Below are 12996 nucleotides of genomic sequence, written 5' to 3' on the forward strand. Positions count from 1 at the left end.
AATTAAGCTTGATATAAGTGTAGCTATACCAACACTGCAGGCCCAGCAAAGATTGTATCCAGAGCAGTCCAATTTCGAAATGTGGTTGGGTCCCTTGTATGTATAGAGGCCTATTTCGGACAAATTCCTGGACATCTGTTCTTCATTCTATAGCAAATGAAGCATTTTTAGCAAGAATGTAGAGGAAAGTCATGAGTGTTGTATTAGATTTGCTGATAATAAATTTGGTGACCTATATGCCTGTTCATCATCTGAGGCAAGAAAATATCATAAAATCAAAATAATCTGTAAGCTTTTGCATACCTGTCCGTCAAAGGTGTGATTACCAGTCGAGGGGTGTTGCCTAAATATTCATAGGAATACAAAAATTGGGCATCACAAATGTTGGCAAAACAGTGTTTCTTTTCATCATCCCAGCGATGCCGAAGCTGGGAGAGCCAGACAAAAGCTTGAGAGTTTTCAACCTGTGAAGGGAAGCATATATTAATTAACCACAAAATGTGCACTAAACTACAAAGAAGTAGCTCCAGTTTAAACAAAAATAATAATGTAAAGAACATTTCTATGACAAAATCTGCCAACTGACCACAAGTAAATTTCCCAAGCAGGTTGTGACATCTCCCACCTTAATGTTAGAGATAATCATGTACAAAAAGCTTTTGAAGCTAGCTAAGTGCCAAAGGAGCAGTGCATTTGATGCCCTCTGGAATTGTGAAATGTTTGAACAGGTGGTTAATAATAATTTTACATAGGATGCACAGGATGTACAGCACAAAAACAAGCTGTGTGGCTCAACCTCTCCACAACAGCATTTATACACTATTCGAGTCTCCTCCCAGCTTTCCTCATCTATATCCAGCGGCATTACCCTCTGTTCCCTGCTTCCTCATGTGCTTGTCCAATCTCCCCTTATATGTATCGATACCATTCACTTCAACTACTCCCTGTGGTAGTGAGCTCCACATTCTCACCACTCCAGGTAAAGAAGTTTCCCCCAGTTCCTGAATAGATTTTTTCCATATTATATTGATGGCATCTAGTCATGTTCTTCCAACAAGTGGAAACATTCCCACTCAATCAAAGTCTTCCATAATTTTAAATGCCCATATTAGGTCACTTCTCAGATTTCTTAATAAATGAGACCCAGGTCTGTTCATCTTTTCTAGATATATATATTGTTGTATTTCTGGTAACATCCTTGTAAATCTACTCTGTAGTCTCCAGTGCCTTTGTCCACTTTATAATAGTGACCACAACAGTACTCTTTAGTCTGGTCAAACCAAAGGTTGACATAGATGAAGCATAACTTTCCTACTTTTCAATATTATCCGTCTCAAATGAAACTGCAGGGCTTGCTTTTCTTTTGTTCAATGACCTTGCTAACATGTGGCACAGTTTCAGTGACTGATGAATTTGTACTCCCAAAAGCCTTTGTTACGCCACCCAGACTTCCATGTTGCAAGTGATAAGTGACCTTCCCTATTCTTCCTACCAAAATGTCCTACCTCACATTTATCTGTGTTAAAGATTTATTTGCCAGTTATTTTCCTGGTCTGTATGTTTATGCAAGTCCCCAAGTAATTTGTTGCCATCCTCCTCAGGACTGTTTTTACCACCCCAGCTCACCCCCAACTGCCAAGTTGTGTTTTTGATTCTAAAGTCTAAACCATGAATGTTAATTGTGAACAGGAAAATGCATTAAGGGAGGATATGAAACAGGAAAATCACAAGTCATTTATTATGACAGAAATTATATCTAAAAGTAGCATTCAACATTTTCTGCTGGCTTACAAATTTCTTTGTATAAGCTCATTGGGCATAATTTTGATATAGACGAATAGCAGTAAATGGACAGTGCAAAATTTCCCACATTATATAAACCAATGTTTTTTGTATCAATAGTAGTTAATGAAAATGAAAATCACAAGAGGTGTAAAATAATTCTGTTAAACCAATGTATTGAAATGTTAAAGAACTGCCTAAAAAGCTCCAAAGGTATGGGAAAAGGATCAGTTGGAAATGCACAATATACAATGTGACAAGAAATACTGCAATGAAATTTGATTAGTGAGTCAATATCACATCGTATTTGGTGCCACTAACCTTCTGAGCAATTATCTTTGCAACAACATCACGTGCATGGACATCAATGGTGCAGATGGTCATGATCTTCTGCCGATCCCCCTTCGAGAGCTGGCCAATTAGCATGGTAATAAGTGTATTCAGCTGGTTAACTTGTTTTTTGTAATAGTCCTTCATGGCATTTTCATACCCTTCTTCCAATCTGGCAAAGGAAATCCCAACCTCTGTCGTCCACCAAATCTGAGTGCAAGTAAGTGCTACCTGATTCAAGAAAAGCAGGGGCAGCTTAAAGTGAATTGCCTCAGAAATATTAATATAGAGATTATTTTGCTCACTGATATAGGATGTATCAAGTGGTCAACCATTAAAATGGAAGTAATGAACAATACAGAACATGAAAAACAAGAAAACTGCAAATGCTGGAAATCTGAAACAAAAACAGAAAATGCTGGAAGCAGTCAGCAGGTCAGATAGGATCTATGGAAAGAGAAATAGAATTAAGATAGGAAAGGTTTAGAGCACTAGCAGCCAAGAACGGGAAAATGGGACTAGCTCAAGTTGACAATTTGGTCGGCATTGATGAGCTGGGCCGAAGGGCCGGCTTCCATGCTGTATAGCTTTGTGACTTGAACAATTCAGATCCAAGACCCTTCATCAGACCAATCTAGTCTATAGCTTTAAACAGAAACCAATGATAAACAGAAACCAATGATTGTTAAGATTAACAACATAAGTTTTATCCAAGAACGTAATATAGCTTTGATGACCTTTGAAATGTGATTTCTTAGTTCAACAACACAGGAGAACCAAACAAGAGATGGATTTATTTTGTACCTCCTGGATGTAACACATCCCTAGTACAGAGGATGAAATTAGGTGGTGAGGATCAAGTGCATTTAAAAGAGATGATCTGATTTACTTGCAATTTAATTGCATTAAAAGATAATAGAATTGAACTCCGCTAACCAGCGTCCATATAATTTTCTTCTCTGGATTCCGGGTGATAAAGACAAAATCCATGCCATGTATCAGTGCCACAGAACTCAACTACAGTTGGCTGGGTGGAAACATATCAAATTATTAAAATGTAAGCAAGAGGCTAGCGATAAGGCCAGATTTATTGTTTGTTCTGGCTTACCTGAGCTGGATAATCAAAAAGCCACTGATCTCTTGGCTTCTCTTCATAGGCCACAACACCTTCAGTCATTTCATGCCTTACTGTATCTCTCATGGTTTCAAGCACGCGATTCAGCCAAGCTTCAACCTGGGACAAAATGTAAATAAAGTCTTCATCATTATGATGCAAACAAGACCAGAACCTTATAAGTCAAATAAATGACCTTAAACAGATTTGAAACATGAGAGAGAAGCCTGGTGAAAATTAGCAGATAACAAAAACAGTAATTTGGCAGATTGCAACACACACAAAATGCTTGAGCAATTTGAGTCTCCAATTTGGTATGATGAAACTTTCAGTTATGCCAAATGTAGTTAATGATTCCCACCAACCTCACAGCTTCAGCCGTCTTGTCATTCCACCCATGGATGTGAACAGACCACACTTGCTTCCCAGTAGCTCTGCTATGTTGTCTAACTAACCTCTGCCTCCCCTTACACAACCACACAACTACAACATAAGCTTGTCCAAGTAAGAGGCCTGTAGCAGAATTTACAAGAGGTCAGAGACAACCATAATTTAAAAGTGAAATAACAGAAAATTGGTATAGGATTAAAACCTCTGCAAAATATATCAACAACCTGGAGACAGAACATCACAGACCTTGATACAAAGCCACGCCCAAGAAAAATATCAAGAGTACATTAGTAATGTGGAATAAGAATATGCAAAGCACAAGTTACATTTTTGATTCAGGCCACAAAATATTCATATATTCTATTATTTTAAAGCTCATGTATGCCACATAATACAATTTGTATGAAAAAAATGTTCCAAGAGGAAAGTAAAGGGCTTAACCTCAAACACAACAAAGTCTGTAATTTTCTTTTCAGGTTCTCCCTTCATCTGATGCACTAACACATGTTGAACACACAGGACATACTTTTCCATAATTTTCATCCATACATACATGATCTGTGCCCTTCATAATGCATGAGGTCTGCTTCAGGATTAAGTAAGAAGGACCACCAATCTTAGTTGCTCCCAGGCTGTAGGCTGCTCCCCACAAATACATTGTCATGTGAAATGCTGCCCCCTTACAGCAGCTCTTCCCTGGATCCCACACACACTTCTCCAAAAGCCCCCACCACAAGGGTGCTATTTTAGATCTACGGTTGTATAATGAAAAAAAAGAGTTCATTAATAAACTGGCGATTAAAGGTCCTTTAGCAGAGAGTGATCACTTGACAGAGTTTGTACAATGATCCTAAATGACTTGGTTCAATCTGAAAATAGGGTCTTAAATCTAAATAAAGCAAACTGCAAAGGTATGAGATGTGAGTTGGCCATGGTAGTTGGGACAGTGCAGTAAAAGCTTTGATAGCAGAAGCACTGGAAACATGACATAACTAATTATACAACAAATTTACATCTATTAAAAACTCAAAATAAAAGTGATAAAACCGTGGCTACGGGGGATATTACAGCATTAGAATTATGTAAGAATAATTATAATAGTATTTGTTAAAAATCTAGATGAAAGAGTCCAGAATGAAGGGTAAACCTCAAAACAAGCAGTAAACCACTTAGTACTGAAATGAGGAAAATGTCTTCAGTCAAAGGAAGGTGAATCTTTGAAATTCTGTTTTGTGGAGTTTTAGAGACTTGGACATTGAATGCATTCATAACTGAAGTGGATACTACAGGGATCAAAGGATATGGGAATAAGTCAGGAAAATGGTGCTGAGTAGAATATTAGTCATGGTCTTATTGAATGGTGGATCAGACTCAAGGGGCCCAAAGGTCTACTCTTGCTCCTATCTTCTTATGAAAAAGCTTATAACATTGTCAAAAAGAACAAACGGCCTGAGGATTGAGAAAATTTCAAATCAGCAAAGGAGGATCATATTATAACACTGATTATACTGGGGAGGATCCAGACGAGATTCATCAGGATGTTACCTGGGATCGAATATATGAAGAGAGATGGGAGAGGCTGTGCTAGGTTCCCTGGAGCAGAGAAAGCTGAGAAGGAACCTAATAGAAGTATAGAGAACTGTGAGGGGCATGGAAAGAGTGGATGGCAGGAAACTTTTCACATAGCAGTGGTGTCTAAAACCAGAGGGTAGAGGTTTATGGTAAGAGATGAAGGTTTAGAGGAGATCTGCAGAAGATCTTTTTTGTTACCAGAGGGTGATTAGAATCTGGAACATATTGCTTGAGGGGACTTTGAAAGCTGGTACGTTCACAATATTTAAGCAGCATCTAGACAAGCACTTCAATCGTCAAGGCATAGAAGATTATGGAACAAGTGCTAGTAAATGGGATTAGTGTGGATGGGTGTTGATGGCCAGCATTTGCATAGTGAGCCAAAGGGCCTGTTTCTGTGCTGTTTGCAACTCTACAAGGACTGAGATATCAATGATATAAGGTAAAGCAGAATGGAAATCTAAGGAGAAACATAAAAATAGACCACAAAGGTATCTATAGGTATGCTAAAAGCAAACTGCAGCCATTATTGCAATACAAATCTTGTTCTTCTTCAGTGTAACATGAGATGTTTTCAATCAGAGGACCACACCCACTTTGTAATTCTCTGGAAGTCGGGCATCCAAGGTTACATCATTCCCATTCATAAACACATCTGAATACCTTCAGCAGGCACAGAAGACACGCTTCTCCTACCTGCCCACTGCAGTCACACGGCTCTCTGAAGTTCACATATTCATCCTCCTTGCTGTACATCCCCAAGGCCATTTTAGTTGGTTTATCATCACCCTCAGTCTGGAATTTCATACTGGCCATGTTGTCAAATAGCTTAGACAAGTGACGTTGAACCTACAGTTTGAATTATTTACAGAGAGACATGATTCAGAACATGGTTCACCTTTCTTCAGCAAATATCTTGAGACTAATTCTAAACTTCTGCTTCCCAAGGAGAATTTTGAAATTTTCTACAGCTATTGTATATTAGAATCCTTCCACTGAAGCAACACGTCAGGCTAGAAATGTATCCTTCACCATTTGTGCTAAATGTGCAATATAATATTGTTACACCATGCTTCCAATATTCAGTTCCACTGATTTCAATTCAGTGGAAGCAAAGCACAACATACGTCTGCTACTTTATTAATCAATGGTAAATTCCTACTTGGATTTTTAGGGTTGTAAAAGGTGCTTTATATATACAAGCTACTTCTAACCAACATTTCATTCATTGTCCTATAGGAAGCGTGACAAAAAAATTCTCAGTACAGCTGCTCCTCATTCAACTAAAGTTTATGGACTTTTCATTTACTCATTCTTCAGGATGTAGGATTCACAGGCAACCCAACATTTATGATCCATCCAGAACTGCTATTAAAAGGTGGTGGTGGTGAGTAGTGGTGGATCTTCAATCCCTGCAATCCTTATAGTAAAGGTACTCCCACAATACTGTTGGGTATGTTCCAGGATTTAGACCCGGTGATGATGATGGACCAGCAATATATAATTCCAAATCAGGATTGTGTACGACTTGGAGGGGAACCTCCTTTTGATGTGCTACCTGTTGTTCTTGTTCTTCTTGGCAGTTGAAGTCAAGGTTTAAGAAATGATATTGGAGCAGCTTAGGTGAGTAACTGCGATGCCTTTTCTAAGGTGCCACACACTGCAACCAGGGTATGCTATCGGAAATAAATGTCTAGGATGGCGGACTGAATGTCAATCAAGTGGATTGATTTGTCCTGGGTGAAGTGACTATTCTTGAGAGCTGCTGGAAATGTGCTCAACTAGGCAAGTAGAGAGTATTCCATTACACTCCTGGCTTGTGCCTAGTAGATGATGAAGGTACTTTGGAGTGTCAGGTGGCGAGTCATTCATGACAGGACACTCATCCTCTGAAATGCTTTTCTAGTGACAGTATTCATGTAGCTGGTCCAGCTTAGTTTCTGACCAGCAGGGTGTTGATAATGGGGACTTGTCAATGGTAATGGCATTGAAAATCAAGAGTAAATGATTAGGTTCAGTTTTGTTGGAGATGGTCATCTCTGGCCATTTTGTGGCATATATGTGACTTGGTATTGGTTTATTATTGTCACTTGTACTGAGGTACAGTGAAAAACTTGTCTTGCATACCAATTGTACAGATCAACTCATTACACAGTGCAGTTACATTGGGTTAGTACAGAGTGCATTGAGGTGGTACAGGTAAAAACAATAACAGTACAAAGTGTCACAGGTATAGAGAAAGTGCAGTGCAGGTAGACAATAAGGTGCAAGGTCACAACAAGGTAGATTTTGAGGTCGGAGTCCATCTCATCGTATAAGGGAACCGTTCAATAGTCTTATCACAGTGGGATAGAAGCTGTCCTTAAGCCTGACCATGCATGTGTGCTGTCTTGCTCCATGCATGAATAGACTATTTCAATTGCTGAGCAATGTTCAAATGGAATTGAACATTGTTCAATTAGCAGCAAATATCCTCACTTCTGACCTTATTTGGAAGGAAGATTTATGAATAGGAACATTTTAGAGGGATATGGGCCAGACACAGGCAAATGGATCAGCTTATATGGTATCTTGGTCAGCATAGACAAATTGTGCCGAAGGACATAACCATGCTGCATTACTCTATGACTCTAAAGTCAGTGAAGAGGCAGCTGAAGATTGTTGGGTGTAGGCTGCTGTCCTGAAGAACTCCTGCAGGATTGTCCTGGGGTTGGATTGATTGATCTCCAGCAATCACAACTCAAGTACTGCCATATTTTCCCTTGATGCCCACTGACTTCAGTTTTACTCGGGCTCCTTGATACCAGGTTCAGTCAAGTGATGCATTGATGTCAAGGACAGTCACTCCCACCTAATCTCTGGAATTCAGCTTTGATTCATGTTTGAACCAATGCTGTGAAGATGTAAGGAGCAGAACAATCTTAAGGAAACCAAAACTCAGCATCAGTGAGTAGGTTATTGGTGAGTAATGTAACTCAATAGCAATGTCAATGACATACTCCATCACTCTGCTGATAACCAAATGTAGACTGAATGAGTAATAACTAGTCGAATTGAATTTTTCCTGTTCTTTTGTTAACAGGAAACACCTAGGCAATTTTTGACATTGTCAGGTAGATATCAGTGTTGTAACTGAATTGAAACAGCTTGGCTGGAACAAGTCTTCAATACTATCACTGGGATGTTGTCTGGTCCCATTGCATATCCTCTGCTCTCAGCCATTTCTTGTATCAGTTTGACTGAATTGAATTGGCAGAGGACTGGGTTCTGTGATGGTGAGCATCCCAGGAGGAAGCCAAGATCGATTGTCCACTCTGCAATTCTGAAATAAATCCATGTGCAGCTTACAGCTTTATGACCTAGAAACCTTTTCGCACAATTCAACAAAGGACTGCAACTGTCTTCACTCACAGCTCAGCACCATTATGAGTCTAACATCAGTGATTCCCCGTTGACACATAATGGACTGCAAATGACTGGTATAACTTCTGCCATCTTAATTCTCTAATGAAAAGTTATGTTTGAATAAAATGAGAGAAGCTTCTTTGACCTCTGATTGACTAGTGCAGCTTAAGTCACCAACTTGGTAAACAAGAGGACAATCATATTGTAGAATCATTATTGCAACTCAAATCTGCTACTCTGACAATAAATATTAAAATGCTCTGATGGTATTACAAAGCTCAAAAAAGACTGGTTAGTGACTTCTATGGCCCCACTCTGGAGGAAATAGGCAAGCACCCTGGTCAAGATGTGCTCCAATTGCTGGACATCTCCCAGCTCAGAGGAGGACAGAATGATATTTTGTAATTTTTTTTGTCTTATACTCTCCAAAGCACAGAAAACCTGGGAAACAATGTTTAACCTAAATCTCTCATTTGCATTATGAAGTAATTTGCAGATATCATGTTATTATGCTATGGAATATTAAGTTGTCCATCTGCAACCACTCATTTCTATAAGAAATATGTTTGCCTTCTACAGAGACAAATAGTTCTAAACATTTTTCGGAGTCTGTGCCATGAATAAACCAATACAGCCAGAAGTACAATTGCTAGCAATGATTAATGAGGTTTTGTATCCTTTGCTTGTTATTGTCATAAACATATTTATTCTTTGACTAAGGTTGATGCCAAATATTCATTCCTTCTTAAAGGCTGAATATTTATATAATAATTATAAATATCTGCAACATTTTTCGTTCTTATTTTTAAATATCAAATCTATTTAAACCAGCTGCACCTCAGCGTGGAGAATGGGAAAAAAAAAACTTGAGAGTACATTATTTGAGTGAATTACTGAATGCCACTGAATTGTACTAATGGAGGGACTTGGACTTTTCAAGAAATTTGCTCTCCTTCATCCCTGATGGTTTCTCCGCACCATGAATACAGCTGTCAGGAATGAAGGAAAGTTTCTCACTACCGACTCAAAGAAAAGAACCCACAAAGGTTTTGCAGATTCACATCCATAATTGTTAAATTCATATGTTGGATCATTCTTCAGGGTTCTGTTGTATCCAGGAACAGTGCAGTCACACATCAGACTAAACAACCAATCAGAATTCTCAGAGTCAGCAAACTAGGTTAATCCCATGTGAATTTCCCATTCCTCATTTTATTTACTATAAGATGTCTTAATAGTTTATTATAGTATATGATTTAAGGTGAAGCCAAAATTCCAGAAAAAATTCAAAAAGTTAAAAAGAAAACAATTCAAGTGCTGAGAGTTACATCATAAATACAAATGTGCATAGTGTTTGTATATCAACTCGTTCCTGTCCTCTGATACCCTTAAGTCAATACTCCAGAACATCTACTAGCATTAGCAAAGCAAAGGCCTGAAGAAACAGGAAGCATGGATGATGAGCTTCCCTACTGATGGTTGTCGTTTTGCTATGTATTAGAAATTTATGTTGAAAAACGATTTACATTTATAAAAGACCTGGCTCCAAAATGTTTTGCAAACAATTAGTTAGAATGCAGTGATTGCTATGTAGCAAGTGAAAAAGCAATTTTTCACATTATAAGATGTCACACATGGTTAGGTTTATTATTGTCACTTGTACGGAGGTACAGTGAAAAGCTTGTCTTGCATACTGTTCATACAGATCAATTCATTACACAGTGCATTGAGGTAGTACAGAGTAAAAACAATAACAGAATACAGAGTAAAGTGTCACAGCTACAGGAAAGTGCATTGCAGGTAGACAATACGGTGCAAGGTCATAACAAGGTAGATTGTGAGGTTAAGAGTCCATTTCTTCACAAAAGGGAACCATTCAAGTCTTATCACAGTGCGATAAAGCTGTCCTTGAGCCTGGTGGTATATGCCCTCAGGCTCCTGTGCCTTCTGCCTGATGGGGAAGGGGAGAAAAGACAATGACTCAGGTGGGTGGGGTCTTTGATTATGCTGGCTGCTTCACCAAGACAGCGAGATGTATAGACAGAGTCCATGGAGGGGAGGCCGGTTTCCGTGATGTGCTGGGCTGCGTCCACAACTCTTCGCAGTTTCTTGCGGTCCTGGGCAGGGCAGTTGCCATACCAAGCCATGATGCATCCAGATAAGATGCTTTCTACAATGCATCGATAAAATTTGGTGAGTGTTAAAGCGGACATGCCAAATTTCTTTAGCCTCCTGAGGAAGTAGAGGCGCCGGTAAGCTTTCTTGGCTGTGGCATCTATGTGATTTGACCAGGACAGGCTATTGGTGATGTTCACTCCTAAGAACTTGAAGCTCTCAACCCTCTCGACCTCAGCACCATTGATGTAGACAGGTGCATGTACACTGCCACCCTTTCCTAAAGTCAATGACCAGCTCTTTTGTTTTGCTAACATTGAGGGAAAGATTGTTGTCATGACACCATGTCACTAAGCTCTCTATCTCCTTCCTGTACTCTGACTCATCGTTATTTGAGATACGGCCTACTACAGTGGTATCATCTGCAAACTTGTAGATGGAGTTAGAGCAGAATCTGGCCACGCAGTCATGAGTATATAGGGAGTAGAGGGCTGAGGACACAGCCTTGTGGGGACCAGTGTTGAGAATAATCGTGCTGGAGGTGTTGCTGCCTGTCCTCACTGATTGCGGTCTGTTGGTCAGAAAGTCAAGGATTCAGTTGCAGGGGAAGGTGTTGAGTCCCAGGTCTCATAGTTTGGTGATGAGTTTGCTTGGAATTATAGTATTGAAAGTGGAGCTGTAGTCAATAAACAATAGTCTAACAGAGGTGTCTTTTCTGTCCAGATGCTCCAGAGATGAGTGTAGGGCCAGGGAAATGATGTCCACTGTAGACCTGTTTCGGTGGCAGGCGAATTGCAGTGGGTCGAGGCTGGAGTTAATGCGTGCCCTGACCAGCCTCTCGAAGCACTTCATGATGGTAGATGTCAGAGCCATGGTCGGTAGTCATTAAGGCATGTTACCTTGTTTATCTTAGGTACCGGGATTATAGTGGTCTTCTTAAAACAGGTGGGAACCTCAGATTGAAGCAGGGAGAGGTTAAATATGTCTGCAAATACCCCTGCCAGCTGATCAGCACAAATTCTGAGCACACGGCCAGGGACACCAACCGGGCCAGATGCTTTTCTCGGGTTCACCCTCCGGAAGACTGATCTTACGTCCTCGACAGTGAACATGGATTCATTTGCATTGGAGGCTGTCAGGGTGGGTGGTAACAATCCACTTCCCTTCTGTTCAAAACTCGCACAGAATGTGTTAAGCTCATCAAGAAGGGATGCGCTGTTGTTAACTATGCTGCGCGACTTTGTTTTGTAACCCGTTATAGCATGTGAGCCCTGCCACAATTGACGGCTGGTCTGGGACTCTATTTTGAACCGGTATTGTCTCTTGGCATTCCTGATAGCTTTCCGGAGGTCGTATCTCGATTTCTTGTAAAGGTCAAGGTCACTTGATTTGAATGCAGCAGTCTTCGACTTCAATAAGGAGTGGATCTCCTGGTTCATCCATGGTTTCTGGTTTGGGAACACTCGTATTGTCCTCTTTGGTGCATGGTCCTCAATACACTTGCTGATAAAGTCTGTGATGGTGGTGACATACTCATCTAGGCTGGCAGCTGAGTCTTTGAACATGGACCAGTCCACTGTCTCAAAGCAGTCACATAGGAGCTCATCTGTTTCCTCAGACCAGCGCTGCATGACTCTCTCTACCAGATCCTCCCGTTTCAGTTTCTGTTTGTATGCAGGGAGAAGGAGCACAGCCTGGTGGTCTGATTTACCAAAGTGAGGGCGAGGGGTGGCTCGGAAGGCATCTTTGATGGTTGTATAGCAATGGTCAAGGGTGTTGGGCCCCTGGTGGGACAGGAGACGTGCTGGTAGTACTTTAGTAACACACTCTTGTGGTTGGCCTGGTTGAAGTCACCTACAATAATGAAGAGGACCTCAGGGTATCCTGTTTGAAGGTTGACCACAAAGTATAGTTCATTGAGTGCAGGCTTCATGTCCATCTGGGGTGGGATGTAGACTGCCATCAAGTGAACTCCCATGGCAGGTAGTATGGTCAACACTTCACCATTAGATATTCCAGGCTGGGTGAGCAGGAGCTTGCCAGGACCGTCACGTCTGAGTACTACGAGTTATTGATTAAGAAGCAGAGCCCTCTGCCTCTAACTTTGCCTGAGGATGCTGTACAGTCCATTCGGTGGATTGAGAAGCCCTCAGATTGAATGTCACAGTCAGGTGAAGCAGGTGCAAGCCATGTTTCAGCGAGACATAGCACACAGAAGTCTCTCAGTGCTCTTTGGTAGGTCAGTCTTGCCCTTAGTTCATCAAATTTGTTCTCATTGGCCTGGATGT

The 12996-nt window shown here is 40.5% G+C and overlaps 1 protein-coding gene across 1 annotated transcript in view; it reads right to left on the reverse strand.

Annotated features, from left to right (window-relative positions):
- The window catches only part of LOC127580053 (dynein axonemal heavy chain 9-like), a 377996-nt gene that overhangs the window by 302120 nt on the left and 62880 nt on the right, over positions 1-12996 (reverse strand). Inside the window, exons 23-26 of the mRNA XM_052033209.1 lie at positions 5885-6037; positions 3221-3346; positions 2104-2343; positions 304-464 (exon numbers count right to left, since the gene is read on the reverse strand). Of these exons, the coding sequence (XP_051889169.1) occupies positions 304-464; positions 2104-2343; positions 3221-3346; positions 5885-6037 (680 nt within the window). The remainder of the gene's footprint in view (positions 1-303; positions 465-2103; positions 2344-3220; positions 3347-5884; positions 6038-12996) is intronic.

This window comes from Pristis pectinata, chromosome 18 (genome assembly GCF_009764475.1).
Source record: "Pristis pectinata isolate sPriPec2 chromosome 18, sPriPec2.1.pri, whole genome shotgun sequence".
NCBI classification, from domain to species: domain Eukaryota; kingdom Metazoa; phylum Chordata; class Chondrichthyes; order Rhinopristiformes; family Pristidae; genus Pristis; species Pristis pectinata.